This window comes from Urocitellus parryii, chromosome 12, assembly GCF_045843805.1.
Source record: "Urocitellus parryii isolate mUroPar1 chromosome 12, mUroPar1.hap1, whole genome shotgun sequence".
Lineage (NCBI taxonomy): Eukaryota > Metazoa > Chordata > Mammalia > Rodentia > Sciuridae > Urocitellus > Urocitellus parryii.
In genome coordinates, this window is record NC_135542.1 from 61,890,768 (window position 1) to 61,912,452 (window position 21,685).

The 21,685-nt window shown below is 37.4% G+C and overlaps 1 protein-coding gene across 1 annotated transcript in view; it reads right to left on the reverse strand.

Annotated features, from left to right (window-relative positions):
- The window catches only part of Cdkl4 (cyclin dependent kinase like 4), a 35,131-nt gene that overhangs the window by 8,137 nt on the left and 5,309 nt on the right, over positions 1-21,685 (reverse strand). Inside the window, exons 3-6 of the mRNA XM_026410117.2 lie at positions 16,463-16,535; positions 10,150-10,240; positions 3,330-3,527; positions 1,460-1,542 (exon numbers count right to left, since the gene is read on the reverse strand). Coding sequence (XP_026265902.2) covers positions 1,460-1,542; positions 3,330-3,527; positions 10,150-10,240; positions 16,463-16,535 — 445 coding nt within the window. The remainder of the gene's footprint in view (positions 1-1,459; positions 1,543-3,329; positions 3,528-10,149; positions 10,241-16,462; positions 16,536-21,685) is intronic.

Below are 21,685 nucleotides of genomic sequence, written 5' to 3' on the forward strand. Positions count from 1 at the left end.
TATTACAAGTGACATTAAGTACACTTCCCTTAATATGTTAGATGATTCCTTATATATAAAAATCATGTTTTTACATATTTTATATTGATGTAAAATTCTGAAAGTCATTAAACTGGAGTTATTGTCTTAATTTCAAGAAAGTTGCACTGACTGTCTTATAACTGGTGTTGGTTATTTTGGAGAGAAGGAGATGGGAAAGCTTCAAATCTGAAGCTAAAAAATATCTGCTTCCGAAATCCTACCATGGTGTTCTAGTATCTGTGCCTGATCTACTTATAAGGATGTTTTGAGCATTCATGAGAATATGTTGAACTACATGTACAAAATTATAGAAATCAACAAAGAGATAAACATAAGGTTCAGAGTAGTAAAGAAAGGAGATGGGGAAGCTCCAAAGACAATAGTAATATTCTATGTCTTTAACTTGGCTACAGACTCATGTGAGTTTGTTGTATCTTATTCTTTAAACACATGTTATATAAATATTCTTTGATAATCTTTAATTTTATAATTCAACCCATAACCCTGTATTATATTTGTTGAAGATTTTAAGAAATAAAATGAAAAAATCAGTACAAATCAAGGTATTACACCAACTAATTGACTTTAAATGAACAGGGTGTCTAGAGATAGTTGGGACTATTTGAACCTCAGGTTGCTCACACATGCCATAAATCATGATCTGGCTTCTCAGATTTTCTCAGACGTTTTCCCATCCCTATGCTACTCTGATTCCAACACAGCTTGAGTGTGGATGCGTGCCTCTCTTGACATTCCTTTCCTTCCCTAGGCAGATTCTAGACCATATGGAGTTTTAAAGGTCATAGTCTGAACTTGGGTAACACAGACAGGAAATCAAGTCTACAGAGGGCAAGAGAGTCAAATGGTTATTGATACATTCCCAGATAAAGGCAGAGACCATCGCAAGAGCACAGAGATGATGGATAATTTGGAATTTAATGAGTATAACAAGGATTATTTTGTAAAATGACCTTACATAGAAAAATAAAAATTACAAAAAAGTGTTTTTTTTTTTTTTTTTTTTTTTTTTTTTTTAGGGCCAGGACTAAATCCAGGGTCTTCCTTGCATATGCTAGGTGAATATTCTGCAAGTGAGCTAAATATCCAACTCCCCAAAAAGTTTATTTTTTTAAATTGATTTGAACTTTGTTTCATAAGCTGAAAAAATTGAGCATGCATATCTTCAAAATAAGGAAGACTAAGTATTGTTTATGAAGAAATAATTATTTTGGGGAAAATTAACATCAGTGCTTTGACTAAAATGATCAAGGCATTATGTAAGACACTAAATATATTTCAACTTAAATTTAACATTGATCTGTGTTCATATTTAGTATAGAAAATAGAAGCCAAAAGCGAAATATTAAAAAAGAAAGAACTACCTTTTTATAGAAAGTAGCAACACAAAAAATAAAATATCCAAAATAGAGCAGTTTACCATGTCTTCAGGTTCAGGTATACTGATGCCATGGAAAAACTGGTTATTTTGAAAGATGGACTGATGTCTTGGAATTAGTTTTCCTATAAAACACAAACCATGTAGCTCTTGAAAATTTTGGTCAAAAAAACATAAAGTATGTAAACAATGATTAGCTTTCAAGGTCCAGGTATGAAGGAAATATGGTGCCGGCTTATTTTCTCTAGATATGGGAGGATTGGTCCCCTGCAAAAGCACATCTGTGGACTTAAGGCCAATTCTCTCACATAAAGCTCTTTGCTGCATGTGGTTTGGCCTGCCATATAGCCTCTATCAAAAGACCAGGTGAGGTGATGGCGCTAAGGGCTTCATATACTATCTCATTCAATCACAGCAGTATTGCTATTTTTAATCTTCACTGTATCAATGAGGAAAATGAGGCTCAGAGAGGTCTAATTACTTGTCCAAGATCACATGGTAAAGTAAATGACAGACCCAGGATTCAAACCAGGTCAGTCTTATATCAACCTAATGAATATAGTAAAACAATTAAACAATATACACTTAAGGTATGGTCTGTGGTTATACTCTGCCCCAAATTTTCAGGCTGAATTCTCTAGGAGAATGTATTGGAACAAACAGGGAAATATACAGCAGCCATGCTACCAGGAGAGCCTAGGAAAAGTAAACAATACATACTCATTTGGGTGCAAAGGTATCACTTTCTTTGTATCCAGGCTTCTGGAAGAAGGCTGCAGCTAATGTTGGGGTTATATTCTCTTCCAACTATGAAAACTCCTGAGCATGCTAACACATTCTGAAAACTTGTGAAAAAAACCCCATCAGTCTTATTCCTATTCTATACTGGATATATGACTTTAGGCCAATCATGGAGGCTCCCTAAGCCTTACTTTTCTCATTTACAAAACAAAATGGGCACAATTAAAAATGGTTTTAGGGCTGGGGATGTGGCTCGCCTGGCATGCGTGCGGCTCGGTTCGATCCTCAGCACCACATATAAACAAAGATGTTGTGTCCGCCGATAACTAAAAAATAAATATTAAAAAAAATTCTCTCTCTCTCTCTCTCTCCATCACTCTCTTAAAAAAATGATTTTATTTCCACAACAAGTTTCAGCAAGAAATAACATGTATGAAAGTAATTTGTAAATTCTTGAGTACTATACATATAAATGAGATATGTTAATATTGTTTTAAACTCTGGCAGTCACTTCGAACAGAAAATAAAAAACTCTTAAGCTCTAGGGCAGGGGGTCTACAAATTAAGGCCCTCAGGCCAAATCTGGACCAGTGCTTGAGATCTAAGAATGGTTTGTAATTTTTAAATGGATTAAACATAAATAAAAAGAATAGTATTTTGTGCCATTTTAAAACCACGGAAAAGGCAGGGGCAGGCTGGATATGGCTGCTTTTGCACTACCAGAGCAGAGTTGAAGAGTTGCAACAGAGACTGTATTGCCTACAAACCCCAAATTCTTATCACTGGTCTCTGATAGAAAAAAAAAAATTGCTGACCTCTGCTCTTGCATAAATGGGGAAAACCTTTGCATTTGATTCAGTATCTCTTAATTAAGCTCTTAATTAAGCTCAGCAGACTATATACTTATCCCTACCTTATCCCACCATGGAAGTAAATGTATAGTTTATTCCATGGCTAGTTGGTTTTTCTTGGAAAAGTATCTGAAAACTCACTGAGAGGAGCTACGGCTCTATGTACTGAGAAAAGGACTGGGCTTTGGCCACAACTCAGAACCCATAACCATCATCCTAAGTAGCACTTTGGAGAAACAATAAAACTCTTATCATTACGCTAACATAATAATACTATAACACTTTAGGGACACCCGTGAGTCATAAAGTACAATTCATACCCAGTGTTCTGATTATCAGATAAAGCTGGTCCACATCTGATTTTCCAGGCCAGAGTGGCTGGCCAGTCAGGAGCTCTGCAAAAACGCAACCAACAGCCCACACATCGACGGAACAATCGTATTGGGTGTCTCCCACGAGAAGCTCAGGAGCCCTGTACCACCGAGTGGCAACATAATCAGTGTAGATGTCTCCTGGAACTGCAAGAGCATCAAGCAGATCAGGTGAGTCATATTCTCCAAAGATGTGAACCTGTGAACTCCTCCCTAGAGCAGGTCGGACATTCAAGTAGGTTTTATAGCTCAGAGGCCCTGATCCTGCTAATGGTCAATGAATCGAGGCACTGAGTCACAGTCGCACTGTGCGCTGAGGCGGGCAATTCAACTTTCAAGAGAAGCTTTGCTGATCAGTATCCACATCATAGCTGAAGAGGCTAGGGCGGGTGGTGAGGAGGGAGTAACTTCAAATCTAAACCAACAATTTTTTGCTTACACATTATCATCAGCATTTTGCTTGTTGAAAAAATTGGGTCCCCTCAAAAGAGATTTGAAGTCCCAAATGTGTAGCCATGAATGTGACTATATTTGGAAATAGGGTCTACACAGAGGTCATCAAGTTACAATGAGGTCATATCAGAACACACAGACTTACAGGGAGAGCCCCTGGTGAGTCAGAGGCAGATACTGCAAGACCCGAATGCAGTCTTTAGAAGCAGGGGCCTTCAAAGCAGGGCCCTGCTGGCAACTTGGTTTTGAACTTTAGGCCTCCAGGATTTTGAGGAAATAAATTTCTGTTTTAAGCACACAGGTTATGATTATTTATGGAGGCCACAAGTAACTAATGCAGTACTGGACAACTGGATTAAACTAATATTTATCCAAATTTGTGACAAACACTTCAATTTGACTCCTTGAACTGAGACACACATAGTGTATGACAGGCAGATGAGAGAGCTAGGTGCGATCTCACTGGCCAGTTCTGGCCCACTGCCCCAGGTGTGGACTGCCTAGGGCCAAGGCACTTGCCTCCCAAGTGGGCAAAAGCCAATTCCATAATTGCTACAAGACCCTAAAGGTCCACGAACCCCAGTTTTCTCCTTTTAGGTTGAAGAGAATTTGGTAAAATAATACCATGGGCTTTTAACTGGCAAGAGTCACATATCAGTTCATATATGACCTCTACAAATGCATAATGGGAAAAACTGGCAAGATGACCAGCTTGCAGAGATGAGGTCATGGGCAATTCTCTTAGGAGAGGCCTCAGGCCAGCAAGACTGCCACAAAAGACAGCTGCAGGTGTCACTGAAGAACAGCCCTCACAGCACTCACCTATTGCTCTTTTATAAAATTATACAAATTTCTGAATGATAAGAATTAATAAATACTATTTAGGATATTTGGAAATAGAAAAATAAAGAAAATAACAACCACTGAAAATTCTTATTTTCACAGGTTAAGTTAGGTGCTGTACATTTTTTTATTAGTTGTTCAAAACATTACATAGCTCTTGACATATCATATTTCGTACATTTGATTCAAGTGGGTTATGAACTCCCATTTTCCCCCCGTATACAGACTGCAGAATCACATCGGTTACACATCCACAAGGTGTTGTACATTTTTGAAACATCTTTATCTTATCAAAGTCATATAAGAATATGAAAAATATGATAAACAAAAAGAAGAAAAATAAAATAAATTAAGTTTTATCATACAAAGATACCTTGTATTAATCTTTTGATGCATCTTATTTTTTCCCTTCTTTTTGTGATAACATAATTTTTAGTAGTTTTGATATATATATATGTGTGTGTATATATCTACATATGTATATAATTTTGTGTTCTGCTTTTCACTCCATTCCACATATTTACTACGCTGTGATAAACTTTATGAACTTGAGTTCAATGGCTGCCTGATAGTTTACCAAGTGCATATGTCATGATTTACTTCATCTTTCCCAAATTTTCTGATATTTTACCATTATAAATAATCACAGATTGAAAATCTCTAACCCAAGCTTTTTCTGTATTTAGGATTATTTCTTTTTCTTTTCTTTCTTTCTTTTTTTTTTTTTTTTTTTGGTACTAGGAATTGAACCCAGGGGTGCTTAACTACTGAGCCACATACCCAACCCTTTTTATTTATTAAGTTAACACTGGGTCCCCCTGAGTTGCTTAGGGCCTTGCTAAATTGTAATCCTCCTGCCTAAGCCTTGGCCTTGAATTTACAACCCTCCTGCCTAAACCTTCCATGTCATTGGGATTACAGGCATATGATACCATGCCCAGTTTAGGATTATTTTTTAAAAATTAGTTGAAAGAATTACCATCTTAAGAAATATTAACATAATTTATACTTCATATTCTTTGTAGAACACTTGAGAAATGTAAATAAACAAACAAATAAAATCCCCTACCACCCAGAGAAACCATATTATATTTTGGTACATTTCCTTTCCTTCAGTCTTGTCTTGATTTTGCACACCCAAACACACACATGCAATTGGGAGAGCATGTTAGTAGTTTTGTATTATTCTTCTTCACCTGGCTCCACATCACAAGCCAAAGCATATTCTTGTGTCATTACAATTCTTCAAAATAAATTTTAATATGTGGTGTTAAGTCAGATACATTCTTTAGTCATTTCCTTGTATCTGAAAAATCAGTTGCCTTTTAATTTTTTCTTATTATTTAAAAATTTTTTTTTTCTTTTTATTTTATTTTATTTTTAATTTTTTTTATTGGTTGTTAAATTTTTTCTTATTAATACCTAGTCCTACAATGAACATCATGATGTACTTTGGGTAGGTAATATCCTGCGCTGTGAGAGATTCCTAAAAGTGGAATTAAAGGTTCAGAGTGAAAAGTTTTGATATTAACACATTGCTCTTCCAACGATTTGTTCCAAACTGTTCACACTAGCAACAATCCTCATAGTTAATGTTTATAAAACTTTGTCAGCTTCATTGGTGAAGAATAGTATTTTAATATGCATTCCTTTGACATCAGTGTGGAGGAAGATTATTCATATTTATTAACTTTTTCCTCCTCTTGGGAATTGTCTACTAATATCTTGTTAATTTTTCTTCTCAGAAAAATTAACAAGTATGGTGGCAACGCCTGTAATCCCAGTGGCTTGGGAAGCTGAGACAGGAGGATTTCAAATTCAAAGCCAGCCTCAGCAACAGTGAAGTGCTAAGCAACTCAGTGAGACCCTGTCTCAAAATAAAACAGGGCTGGGGATGTGGCTCAGTGGTTGAGTGCCCCTGAGTTCAATCCTTAGTACCAAAAATAAATTAAAAAAAAAAGAAATTCAGTGGTTTACTTTTTTTGTCAATTTACACACACACACACACACACACACACACACACACACACATATATATATATATATATATTTTTTTTTTTTTTTTTTTTTTTTTTTTTGGTGGTGCTGGGGATTGAACTCAGGGTCTTGGCATACTAGGCAAGCACTCTACCACTGAGATATATCCCAGCTAACATAAGCTTTTTATATCAATTTTAACTATAATATTGAAATATTCTTTCTCTTGAGTTAAAAATTTTATCTCTGTATATCTATATTCTATTATTTATCTATCTGGAGTTTATATTTGTTTTGTGGTAAAATGTACATAAAATTCACCATTTCAACAATTTTTAAGTGAGTTTGGTGGCATTAAGTACATTTACAGTTCATTGTGTAACCATCACTGCTATCCATATCCAGAACTCGTGCATCAGCACAATCTGAAACCTGTACCTAAACAATAACTCCCCATTTACCTCTTCCCAGTCCCTGATAACCACTATTCTTTTTTTCTGTCTCCATGAATTTGACTATTGTTGGTACCCTACATGAGGAGACTCAGACAGCACATGTCCTTTTGCATCCAGCTTACTTCATGTAGCATAATGTTTTCAACATGTATCCACATGGTAGCTTATATCAGAATTTCATTCAGGGCTGAATAACATTCCTACATGTCACCTTCTGTTGATCCACTCATCCTTGATGGACATTTGGATTGTCTTCACCTTTTCACTACTGTAAATAATGCTGCTGTGAACATTTGTGGCAAGCATCTCTTCAAATTCCTATTTTTAATACTTTTGACTACATAACTAAGTAGAATTGTTGGATCATATGGTAATCCTCACCCACACTTACTCTGTTGTGTGTGTATGTGTGTATGTTGTTTTATAACAGTCACCCTAAAGAGTGTAAAATAGTACCTCATTGTGTTTTTTAGTTACATTTCCCTGTTGATTAATGGTAGTGCTTATTAGTCATTTGTATATCTTCTTTGAAGAAATATCTATTCAAGTCTTTTGCCCATTCTAAAATAAGTTTTTTTGTTGTTGAGTTACAGGAATTCTACATATTCATATTTTAGATATGAATTGTCAGATATAAATTTACAAATATTTTCTCCCTTTACATGGGTTGCATTTTCACTGTTTATAGCATCCTTTGAGGCACAAAAGTTTGATTTTGATGAAGTCCAACTTATCTAATTTTTTGCTTCTATACTTTTGGTATCACATCCAAGAAATCCCTGTTAGATAAATCTGAGTTCATGAAGCCTTTCCCCTGTTTTCTTCTAAGAGTTTTATAGTTTAAGCTTTTATATACAGGTTAGTGATTCATTTTGAGTTAATTTTTGTATATGGTTTAAGGTAAAGGGCCCACCTCATTCTTTTGCATGTGAATATATCCAGTAAAAGTTAAAAAAAAATTTTTTTTTAGGTACTTGGGGATTGAACCCAGGGATGCTTCACCACTGAGTTACAACCCTAGTCCATTTTATTTTGAGATAGAATCGCACTAAAGTTGTGAAGTTGGCTTTGAACTTATGATCCTCTTGCTTCAGCCTTCCAAATCCTTGGGATTATAGGCGTGCACCATCAAGTCTGGCAAGAGCTTAAATTTTTATGTAGTTTAGTCTATTTATTCAAGTATTAGTATTTTAGCACATAATATTATGGACACCCTTCTTCACCTTTCTCAGTATAAATGACCAACAATGACCCCAGCAGTGATCCAAACCCATACTGATAACAGTTTGAGCTGTAACCAGTGCCTGAGCTCATATCTTATGGGAATTTTAGTCAATGCGAACAAGTTGGCAGTGTCTTATACTACCACTTTGTTTATAACAACATACTAGAAGTTATAATTGTTGGGATTGTCAACAGTGTGTTCAATTTTCAGAGACTTTTGGATGTGTTCATGCAATCAAAATTTCTGAGACAAATGACCTTAATATTTAATTCAATTCTAAGATTCTTCATTCAGAGATGGATGTTTGCTACAGGAAGACTCAGAAAAAGGCAAGAATGCAGGTTCATGAAAAAAATCAAATATGTACATATTTTCAGCAAAACTGCCCATTTAGGGAGAAAAAAATCCCCCAAAGAACCATTTATAAGGTAACTTTAATATGAAATATTTCTTTTATGGTTTTTGTTTGTTTGTTTGTTTGTTTTTGGTACTAAGGATTGAACTCAGGGGCACTCAACCACTGAGCCCCAGCCCCAGCCCTATTTTTTTGTATTTCATGTAGAGACAGGGTCTCACTGAGATGCTTAGCACCTCACTTTTGCTGAGGCTGGCTTTGAACTCTTGATCCTTTTGCCTCCAGCCTCCCAAGCCACTGGGATTGCAGGCATGTGCCATTGTACCTGGCTCTTTTATGTTTTTAATGTTTGTAATGGCATATATATTTTTGTGACCAGATTGGATATTTTTGTAGTATAGAATGGATTTCCAGGGAAACAAACAAACCAAACACTGCATTTATGGGTACTATCAGAAGACTTATTCCCTTAATTTCCTGAATTGTGGGTCATATGTATTCCTGTCATTATTTTCTGTGCAGTTGAAATCATACTGTACACATCAGTTAGATTTTCTTTTTCATTTACTCTGAAAACCTCACTTCCAATGACTGCCAAATATTTCATGATTTGGATGTACTATATACTATGTGCAGAGATCATAGCTCTATTTCCCAGTGTTTGTCCTTTTAACCACATGGCACAGGGATCAATTATCCAGTTATCATTAGGGTCCCAATATGTTATACCACAAAGCACAGCAACCTCAGAAAATCTTTTTAACAGTTTTTGCCCAACCCTTCCAAATGCATTGTCAGGTCACCTGTATCTGTGTCCTATCAGGATTCTGATTATGCATATACCCATACTGCAAGGTATAAATTGTTAACACTTTGTGTGTGTGTGTGTGTGTGTGTTCGCGCGCACGCGCGCACAAAGTTCCAGATTCGGGGAGAATTAATTATTTGTCCCCTTTCCCTTCACTTCCTGCCTGCCTGGGATGATTTCTTTTTTCTTAGCACTGTCTCTGCATCCTCTCTCTTTAATTTTCAGTTGACATTTCCAGTCTCTCACCAGCTACAAGAAGTTTTTTTCCAACCACTTTAGCCCACATTAACATCTCCCTCCAGGGAACTGTCTGCACCTTCATTTTAGTTCTTTATTGCCAGCCATCTTGTATTATTCTGTTGTTTTTTTTACTTTAGATCATAAGAGCATGAAGAGCAGAAATGCATTTATAATTCTTTTCTACTCCTGTGGGGCAAAGCACGTGAAAAAGTCATCCAATAACTTCTAGCTGAATGGAGTAGAGCTGAAATGCCAAATAATGTACTGACTAAAAGGCTAAAGTGAGATTTTTCTTTTCGGAAAAACAACACAACACTTAGCATCCGTCCAATATCTCAAGCAAGAATTTAAATTCTATCAGTTTATAATCATCTGAATTGGATAAAGTAGGTTAAAAAAAAATCGCTACTTACTCAGAATTCGTGCAAACCCAAAGTCACAGATCTTGATTATTCCTTGCTTGGTTATGAGAATGTTTTCAGGTTTTACATCTCGGTGAATACACTGGAAGACAATAGTTGATTATTTTTCTGGGCCATCATAATGACCAAGAATAAATATTAACTACTAGTATATCGACGAACAAGTAGCCTATGATATAAAAACAAAGATTCCCTTCATTTTTCTAAAAGAACTTAAATTGGCAGCTTTTACTTAAAATCTTATCATTTAAAAGAAAAAGAATATCCAAATGTTGCTACATTACTGAAGAAATTTAAATTACAGTTGTATATGAAAACTGTATCAGTTTTTTGGGGGGAAGAAGTGAATACTATACAATTATTTCTTTCACTTTTTATTGCGTTTATTAAAACTGCACTAGATAAGACCCTAACTGAAACTAGATTCCATGGACCTGTAGTAAGACCTGTGGCCACTTGAGACACACAAAAGAGGTTGAATAATTATTGTGGATTTGAGAAAATGGAAAGGCATTAAAATTATTTTTTTAAAAATTCACTTTTTAAAATCTGAGTGAGAGTATTGGTTTTTTTTTTTAATCCAAATTAGGACCCCTGCGAGTATAAAGGGAGCTCTGTAAATAACCATGCCAGGAGAACAGGCGCAGACCAGAACTACCCTGGGTGAACTGTGATGTAGCCGCCTACTTAGATCTGAGATCCCAATTTTCTCTGTAATGAACTGACCAGGAATGATGGGGCGGCCCTCATGAGACGCTGACACAGTTCAGGAGGAGTCCCTCCCAGGAGGATAGGAGGACCCCTCTTGTGAGTCATTCTCACCTTGGAGAAGCTCTGCTGTTCTTTTTAAATATGTAGCGACCTTACAAATTTGCTGTGTCACCATGACCCTTCCTGCTGAACATGAGAAAGCTAAGCTGGGGACTTGGAGGAGGGCAAACAAGCGAGTGCACACATCATGAACCCAGGAGAGGTCTTCCACGTTGCAGAGGTACTGTGGCACGCGCCTATAATCCCAGTGACTTGGGAGCCAGAGGCAGGAGGATTTCAAATTCGAGGTCAGCCTCAGCAATTTAGCAAGGCCCTAAGCAACTTAGAATCTGTCTCTAAATAAAATATTTTAGGAAGGGGTTGGGGGGGGATATGGCTGGGTGGTTAAGCATCCCTGGGTTCAATCTCCAGATCTAAAAAAACAAAGCAAAGCAAAACAAACAACTGTGGCCCTATTCTTCAGAACTTCTATCTTTTCAGATCATTTATTCCCCCCCCCCAAAAAAAAGAGAGTTAAAAATGATACCACTCTCTACCACTTAGCCCCCCATCCAGAGCTCTGTACTTTTCAAAGTACTTCCACATGAATTATTTCATCCTTGTAATAGTCCTGTGATTGTTGGTGGCCACTGACAGTCCACTGAATAAGTGCCACAATCAACTGTGTCTGCCTCACTTCTCTGCCATGCTGCCAGTCTCTTTAGGTATTTGTGTCAAATTGATAATTCTGAAATCATTTTTGCTTCAATAACCACTACCTAGAAAGAGAAAAAGCTAAAGCTTAAATTCATCTTAGGTCACAAAAATGGCAGTAGTGAACCTGAGGTTGTGGCTCAGTGGTAGAGCACCTGCCTCGAATGTGAGGCACTGGATTCGATCCTCAGCACCACATAAAAAATAAGTAAATAAATAAAATAAAGGCATTGTGTCCATCTAAACTAAAAAAAATAAAATAAAAAAATGGCAGTAGTAAAAGAAGCTTGTTTCTTTGTAATCTCAATTACTGACAACTGTTTCATAATGTGTACTTCTAGAAGTTAGAAGAAACATTTTAGATCTCCTAATACCTTAGGTATTAATCTTAAAAAATACATTATTGGAGAATAAAATAAAATATTTTTGATATGCCACTTTTTTTTCTTTTTTTGGCGGTATTGGGGATTGATCCCAGAGTTGCTCTACCTCTAAACTACATCCCCAGCCTTTTAAAATTTTATTTTGAGGCAAGGTCTCAATAAATTGCTGAGGCTAGCCTCTTGTGATCCTCCTGTCTCAGCCCCTGAGTTGCTGGGATTACACGCATTGACTAACTTTCTGAGTCAGCAATACTTAAAATAGTTGGTGATTTATAGAACAGGTATGTCCCTCAAATGACTTTATATAGAATTCTGGAGTTTCTAGAGTATGTGTGACATTACAAAGTAAATGTACTTATATTGATATTTGTTTGTTGGCCTATTTACATATTTTTTTTGGATCTAATGCAGACCATGTTGAAATTTATAGCAAGTATTTTTCAATCCAAAAATATAAAAGGCAAACAAAATATTAGTGTGTCCCAAAGAAACAGAAACATTTATTTATATAGCCATAGGTAAGAGAAGCTACTGATAAAAAGATAAGAATATTGAAGAAAGAAAAATAAATAAAAATGATTGAAACAGTAAGAATCAGAGCATGGAGGACAGAAACACTCAGACACACAGCTTTCGTCTTCTCTACTGTAAAGCCACGCTCTGTACAAGCTCTCTTCAGCCAGCTTTTGTGCAGTGCCTCTTGCAATCAGCTTATTTTCCACCAAACAAGAAGAAACATGCAAGTTTCTTTAACGGAAGAATTTTAATAAACTTGGGTTTCATAGGCATCTTTTGTGTGTGTGTATGTTGCTGAGGATTGAACCCACAGACTTGTGCATGTGAGGCAAGCACTCTACCAACTGAGCTATATCCCCAGCCCTTTATATACTCAGGTTGAGTTATTGTTGGTTCACAAGCTGGCAAAAAAGAGGAAAAAAATGTTATTTTAAACCTGACATTCAACTCAAAGAATAATTTCTGGAAGCATCCATTCCAGTAACTACTTCTTATATGCCAGATTGAGCAATAAATAATTTTCTATAAGCTGAGAAGGTGGTTCTCTATGACCAGGCTGTGGGGGTGGATGGTTATTAGCCACCATGGGTATCAGCAAGATGCTGATGGATGCTGCAGTTGGGCACCTCCATGTCTCAGATATCACTGTTGTTTTGCTATCATGAAATAAAGTCCTTCTTCTCTAACAGTGAATCAGATATAAGATCTATGGATTCACAATGAAGTTAAATGGATCACTTCAGCTATCTCACACTGGCAGTATTAGAAAGTAAAACAGAACAAAGTATGTATTTTCTCAAATCCAGCACTTCTCAAAATTTAATATGCACACCAGTCATCTGGAGCTCTTGTTAAAATGCATATTCTGAGTCAGCAGATTGGAGTGGGCCTGAGATTCTGCATTTCTGACAAGCTCTCAAGTGATCCCTATGAGCCATTAAGTGGCAAGGCCTCAATCCCTTACTGCTTTAACCTCCATTGTCTTGCTAAGGATCGTGACTCTGGAGATAATAAGGTGCACTCCTTGGGAGTGAAAGCAATATTACTGGGTCAAATTGCCTTTTCTGTAATTTTGAGAGCATCATTAGAGTGCCTCTAAAAATAAAGACTATAAAGGTTTTAGGTGTATTATGGTAACAGCTTATATATGACTTAAGAGTTTTTCTTTCTCTTTTCTTTTGGGTACCAGGAACTGAACTCAGGGACACTCGACAACTGAGATACATTCCCAGCCCTATTTTGTATTTTATTTAGAGAAAGGGTCTTCGCTGAGTTGCTTAGCACCTTGCTTTTTGCTAAGGCTGGCTTTGAACTCTAGATCCTCCTGTCTCAACCTCCCAAATTGCTGGGACTACAGGCGTGTGCCACCATGCCTGGTAAGAGTTTTTCTTTTGCATGCATTTAAGTTAACAGTTAAAAAGGAAAAGATGGATATACAAAGGCTTACCATTGCATAAGAAAATCCAAAAGTTCAGAAGTAGTTTTCATCTTGGAGGAGGAAAGTTTTGTCTAAAAACTATCCATTTTTAAAAGAGATCATGGATTATCAATGGGAAGTTTTCAATATTTTAAAGCTTAAGATATAGAATGTATTATTCCAAGCAGAGAAACTATGGCAGTCTCATTGAGCTATAATAATGTTTGAGTCCTCTGGCAATAGTGAGTGACAATCAGACTGATTGAACGACTAATTCATCCATCCATTTATTCAACAAGTATTCACTGAGTACCTTTTATATAAAAGGTCAATGCTAAGCACTAAAGAGACAAAGACAAATCAGCCTCACATGTTGCATTACTCTAGGTCACAGAAAAGTGTCAAGTTATATAGGGGGATATGGCACAACCACTTATAGTGAATAGTATTTAAAAAAAAAAAAACATTTTAGCTACCCACAAAGTTCCTGCTGCAACCTTAGGTGAACTTGATATCTCCTATAGCACAGTAGAAAGCAACAAAAATATGGATTCAATTCAGTATTTTATTTTATTTGTACTGAGGATTAAACCCAGGGATGCTTTACAACTAAGCTACATCCTCAGCCCCTTTTAAAATTTTTGTTTTGCAACAGGATCTCACTATGTTATTGAGGGTCTCTCTAAATTGCTGAGACTGACTCAGCACTGAGGACTTGTGATCCTCCTGCCTCAGCCTCCTGACTGGGATTACAGCTGTGCCCACTGTGCCTGGCAATTCAGTGACATGTTTATGAAAAATTTGAAAGCACAATTTGCATCATGAAAAACAGGTTTCTGTATGTTGTGAACGCATCTCTCTACACCAATAGAAGGCTTTTAGATGATTCTAATGAAAACGTCACTGATTTTCTTAAAACTAAAGAAAGCTTCCCTAAGTACTGACATTTAATTCCATGATCTTGTATTTTATTTTTCTGCAATCCTCGACTACCATGGTAGACATTCTGCTGGCATCAAAACTGACCATATGGTGCCTTAGCACTCTCTTTGTCTAGGCATTTACTCAAAAGGTCTAGAGATATCTTCTATAAGCTATCATTCTAGCACAGGATCCAATTTGAGTAAGGGCCCAATGGCCTGAGATGGGAAAATTTGAGCATTTAAGAGAACAATGACTACAAAGGATTGGAAACATCAACTATATAAAAATTCATGTTTATAATGATGCCCCACCACCTTCCCCTGAAAGCCTGTCACGGTCCATCATTGGAGGTTGCTGAGCTACTTACTCATCACTCTGAATATTGACACATAAAGGAAATCATCACATGTCCATCTTGCTGTATTTTATAATAGCCAGAGTATGTAAGGGTAAGTTATTTTTCATAAATCAATGATAATGCAGAATAAACAACAGAATTGGAAAATTAACATCTCTTAACATTAATGAAATACTAGATGCAGGCAACCATCATCACTGGATGCTAAACCATCAGGTGAAAAGGCTGACAGGGCAAATGCCAATGGAATGGATCAAACTCATAACTCCAGAGCCCACTGATCAGTATCAACATTGTCAGAAGCTGGACAACCAGCCACTATGTGCCTCATGATGATGCAATGAGAAGTGTACCACGGGCTGGGGCTGGGGCTCAGTGGGAGAGCGCTTGCCTAGCATGTGTGAGGCACTGGGATCGATCCTCAGCACCACAGAAAAATAAATAAATACATAAAGGTAATGTGTCCTTCTACAACTAAAATAATAACAATAATAATAATAGAAAGAAAGAAGTGTACCATACCACAAATGTGATATTCTTGTCTAAAAAAATACAGAGCCCAAATGTGACAAGCTCTAGATAAAAATACCCACATATAGGAAATACAGGGGGAAAGAACAAATTAAATTGTATGTAGGAAACAGGTGGCCAAAATTATCTCTATAACACAGCAGTATCCAAAGTGTGGTTCTTGTACCTGCTGCTTCAGTATCATCTGGGGAAATGTTACAAGTGCACATTCTCAGGCCTAACACAGCTTTCCAGGTCATTCTGATACCTGCTCAAGTTTGAAAACTGTGGTTCTAAAAAATTAATGGCATGGAAAATTAAATTTTAAAAAAAAGGTAGGGGATGGGGAAGTGTTGATGAAAGACTTAAGAGAAATAATAAAAACAAAATTGAGTGCCATGGTGCCATGGTGGGTGACATTGCTGACACCCTGACAAATTATTTTAAAACTCAATTTAAAAATAATCATGGGAACCATTAGTATTGCAGCAAAATGAAACATGAAGTTTATACAAACTTTTAATTCATGAGAAATTAGTCACATGATTCTTAGAGAAATTGGAAAAGGGCCATGGATATCGAATTCCTTTTCCTCAGATCTGTAACTTTCATCTGTTTTGCTTTTTAGGTTCTTTCCCTCTATCTTTAGATCTTTGGATAGATCCCTGAGCTGTTTAGAAGAAAAGAGTCATCAAGAAGATATTAATAAATATGTTAGAAAATGTTACTTACATTATGTTTATGACAGAAATTAAGAGCTTGAAGTGTTTGCCATAATACACTTTTGATCACTCCATCAGCAACTCTGGGGGAAAGAATTAAAAAGGAATTGAGAATGCCAGGCATGGGGTTCCAGGAGCAAAGGCTGGGACTAGAAATGGAATGAATAATTTTCTTTTGTAGTTTGAAATTTTTACATCTGTCAAATGATACATGCTTATCATGAAAATGTATAACTCTAATCTGTTACATGAAAATAGTTGCTATAACTTATGGAGCCTGACTTTCGCTGCATTTACTCTTTTTTTTTTTTCCTGGTCCTGGGAATTGAACCCAGGGGTGCTTTCCACTAAGCTACATCCCCAGTCTGTTTTATTTTTTATCTTGAGATAGGTTTTTGCTAAGTTATTTAGGGCTTTGCTAAGTTGCTGAGGTTGACCTTAAACTTGTGATCCTCCTGCCTCAGCCTCCTGAGTTACTCAGATTACAGGTGTGCACCACCACGTTCAGCCTGCATTTACTTTTTAACTTTAATTTTAAATAAAAACATTCAAATGGTTCAAAAATTTTCAAGTACATTCACAAAGTCTTCTGACACCTGCCTAATTACCCATTTAACTTCTGCAATTCTACCCTCACTGCCTGGCTTCTTTCAGAAATGAGGTACAAATCTTAACATGTGCACATATATTTTAGTGGCTGAGGAGGACTCATTTTATGTATCATAAGGTACTTATTCCCCATTGATGAGCAGTTAGGTCGAGCCAATTTTCATTTCTAGAAGCACTTCCATGAACATCTGTAATCATCCATCTTGTTGCAGTTGTACAATTATCTTCTTAAAGTAAATTCCAAAATATGGCATTTCTGGAACTAATCATAGGCACATGTAGAGAAGAACTTCGGGCAGACCTGACACCTGGCTTTGCAGGGAAAAAGGTAAATTTGGAAGAGGGACTTTGAATTCACTCAGCTCATTTGGTGATACACACTCAAGCACATGCTGGATCCATGGTGCAGTGGCCGAGCATCTGGTACGTGGGGTGGTTTACAGCCAGAGAGGCCAGGGAGAGGAAAGATCCTATGAGAATGGGAGGCTGGCAGTGATCATTGCTCTGTGTAGAAAACACTGGAAGATATTACGGGCAGGTGTAATTTCCATGGGAGACTTGGGGACCTGGGAAACCTGTCTACTTCATGTAACCATCTCTACAAATTCTAGCAATTGCATTCACTTTAACTTTTCTGTTGGTGTCTTTCCATGACTCACATCCCTGTCCCGTGATGATGCCTTCACATTTACAGTCTGCCAAGCTACCCTCTCTCTAAGGAAGGTTATACCCATTTAAACTCCCACCAAACATCTGTGCAGATAAGTCCCCATTGCCTCATGGTCTTGCCAACGTTTCGTTTTGCCAATGTTATGTTTGCCAATCTGTGGTTAAAATAAAATGATATTTCATTTTGGTTTTTATTTGCCTTTCATTAATTTTTAGTGATGAATAAATTTCCTATAGTTATTGGATACTACGGTTCTTCTTTTGTGTATTTCCATTTCATGGCCTCTATCACTTTTTGGACTGCTCTGTTTACTCTTTTTTCTTATTCATTTACAAAGACCCAGTGTAGATCAGTCTATTATATATGCAGCACATATTTTTCTCAGTGTATTGTCTGTCTTTCAACCCTGTTGATGCAGATGGGGTTGTTGTTTGCATATTTCAAAAAACCAGAAACACAAGGGTTTCAAAAGAAAATTGTCTACTGTAAGGATTTTTCTAAACTAAAAAAACCTTCATAATTATATAATACTTCAATTACATCCCTCACACAGACTTAATATTTCCCCATATTTGGATAGTTAAATCATATATTTAGGTCACTTTTGAATTTATGCAGAGGTAGCTGGTTTTATAGGGTTAGGAGACAGCCTGTGTGTACCTCAGTTACGGCACTAATGACAAGATATCTTCACATGAGGCTGAAGTATATTTGGAGAAACCAATGTAGGAAGGTGTTTTTCTCAGAGCAATTTCCTTATCTTGGATCACAATTATGGTGGCATGTCCTTGACTCCAGTTCTCCTATTTATTATTCTGAAAGCACTGAATTCTCAGTATTAAACCCCTTTCCACTTGAAATGTCTAGTGCTGTTTCCTCCAATGAGTTCTGATTTAACTTTATCCTTCTCCCCACTTTACCTATGGCCAAGCCTTAAACAACATTATTTAAATATTTTGATAGGAGGTAGAAAGGAGAGTATAGCCATTTTGAGCCCTGGGAGAGGCTGCCAGAGTTCAAATCCCAGCTGTGCTGCCTCCTCGCTTTATAACTTTGGGTAAATTATTGCAGCTTCTGGGTTTTCCCATATGAAAGGGGAATGTCATTCCATAAGTGATTTGAGAAGTCTGTCCTCTAAATATCTGGGCTTAAACACTCACATGGGCCCAGGAGATGAGAATCTGAAAGATGAGGCCAATAAATGAGGCTGAAACTCCTGCACGAAGACAGAAGAGGTCCTGAGACAGCACAGGGAGCGTGGGGCCAGCAAGGAGGCCAACTTGGCTGGAGCATGAGTGAGAATGTGCTCAGGTTTCTCAAGTCCTGCAGGCCTCACAGACCTAGAGCTTGGTAAGTTTTGTATTTTTTTTTTTTTGTATTTGTATTTTTGTATTTTCCTCTAGATTCAAAGCCACTGAGGGGAATCAAGCAAAAAAGCAATCCAGTAGGGTGAATGGATTTCCAGGGGCAAAGTGGATACAGGGAGATTAATTAGGAGGCTAATTCAGGAACCCAGGTGAGATCTGGTGACTTACTTAGGCTGACAGTGGTAGAGAGGAAGGCAAATGGATTTCAGTTTTAGGGAGGGACTGGCAAGGGTAGCCCACGGCCTTATCCGTGTAGGAATGGGACGCTGGGAAGGATCTAAGAGAATACAGGAGCAGGGAAGCTGGGGAATTAGGCAGGGCCTAACATTCAGAAGCTGTTATAACCCAGATTTCTTGTGTCAATGATGTGGAATCAAGCATGGATGAATTTGACAGGGAAGCCCTGCACTGTTGCTATGGCAGGGGTGTTTATAGGCTTCTCACTGGAAGTGTCACAGTGGTCAGTGAGCTCAGGTTCCAAGAAGGTAGGCCTCACGACTGGCAAAGCAACATCTCTATGAAGTAACAACTACGCACAACCAACACTGATCTTGCAGAGAGAAGACAGTTACCAAAGGAGTTGAGCTGCACAGCGCTCAGTCCAGGAAGACCACACTGTGACACCACACACAGCTTTTTCCAAAGTGTTTTGGAGAGAAATAAAACCTCCAGAAGAAATCAATGGATTCCATGTTTAAATATTATGTTTTGGGTGAGTGTGAAAACAATACTAAAAGCAATAATGAAGGCCTTAAAGTGAAAATGAGACATCTCAGTTCAAGGCCAAACAAGTAAAGGCATCGGGAATTCAGCCTGCACAGCCCAGAGACCGCTCTCTTAGCCCCTCCGCAGAGATCTAATGCCCACCTCAGAACTCCCTGCATTTGTTTTACTTTGTTATAATTTTTTAAACTTGATTTCATTATCATTACCCCAGATGAACTGGGTTCTCAGTAAACCCCCGTTCTCCGGAATAAATGACAACCTTGTTATTAGGGGTCCACCAGGCTTTTGATGATTTCACTTTTTTTAACCTCCCCAACTTCATCTCCTACTACATCCACACAAATTTTCCAGCCAAGTCCTGTTAGTTTCGGCTATTCGCTGAATGTGCCAGGCTTGTTACCAGCTCCAACAAAAGTGAACTGTGAATTAATTCACCTTTTAACTGTTTTACAATTTTATTTTAAAGAATATAAATGCATTTACTAGAATATTGAGAAAATTCAAAATTAACTTCAATTACACTTACCATTCTGCTCTATTAACTCATTTTTCATGGACCAACTCATGAACATTTCCCCAGGACACCAACTATTCTTCTACATCATTCTTTTTTGCCTTTTTTTTTCTGAGATAGTTCTTTCTTTCTTTTTATTTTTTAACGTGGACACAATATCTTTATTTTATTTTATGTGGTGCTGCGGATCGAACCTGGTGCCTCATGCATGGTAGGCAAGCGCTCTACCTCTGAGCCACAACCCCAGCCCGGAGATAGGTCTTTCAATGTTGTTAAGGCTGGCCTCAAACCCGTGATCTTCCTGCTTCAGCCTCCACAGTAATCCTCCTGGGATTACAAGCATGTGCCACCGTGATTGGCATGCAGCATTCTTTCTCACGGGCTAGATGAATAGTGTACCATTGTATGGATGTACCAAAATGCATGTAACTAATTCCCCCACTCCTTTTATTTATTGTTGGAGGTTGAACTCAGGGCCTTATGCATGTCAGGCAAGCATTCTGCCACTGAGTTCCACCCCCATCTATGACCAATTTTTTCCCTGTCTTCATTAGTGCATTATAGTTCTACACACTATTAGGGTTCATTTTGACATAATCATACATGCATGGAATATGATCTGCCCCACTGCGGTCTCCAGCTTCCCCTTTCCCTTCCCTCCCTGTTCCCCTCCCTTACTCTAGTGGTCTTCCTTTTACTTATTTATAGTTTTCTTTAATTAGTGCTCTATGGATATTACATAAAAGGTGAAATTCACTGTGGTCTACTTACATAGGGACATAGCATGATTTGGCCAATTTCATTCCACTGTTCCTCCCTTTTCCTGCCCCCCGACTCCCTCTTCTTCAATCCCCCTCCTCTGCTCCATTGATTGATCTCCCATCTATTTTCATGGAATCTCCCCTTTGCCTTTTTTCCTAATCAGTTCTTTCAAAAAATTTTTTTTTCTGTAGTTGTAGATGGATGGAATGCTTTTATTTTGTTTATTTTTATGTGGTGCTAAGGACGGAACCCAGCGCCTCACATACGCCTCACAAGTGCTCTGCCACTGAGCGACGGGCCCCCCTCCCCATCAATTTTTTATTAGAAAACTCAAGGCCAATTTTTATTATACATAATGATATATTGAATATCCATATGTATAACTATTTGTCCCCATCTGAATATTTGATTACCATTTATTTCTCTAAATGGAATTTCTTGATTGAGGGATAAAAACAGTTTAAAAAACTTCATACACACTGCCAAATTGTTCTCCCAATTACACTCTCTTGAACTGTGAATGAGAAAGCCTGGTTCCCTAATTTCTTTTTTAATATTTATTTTTTAGTTGTAGGTGGACATAAT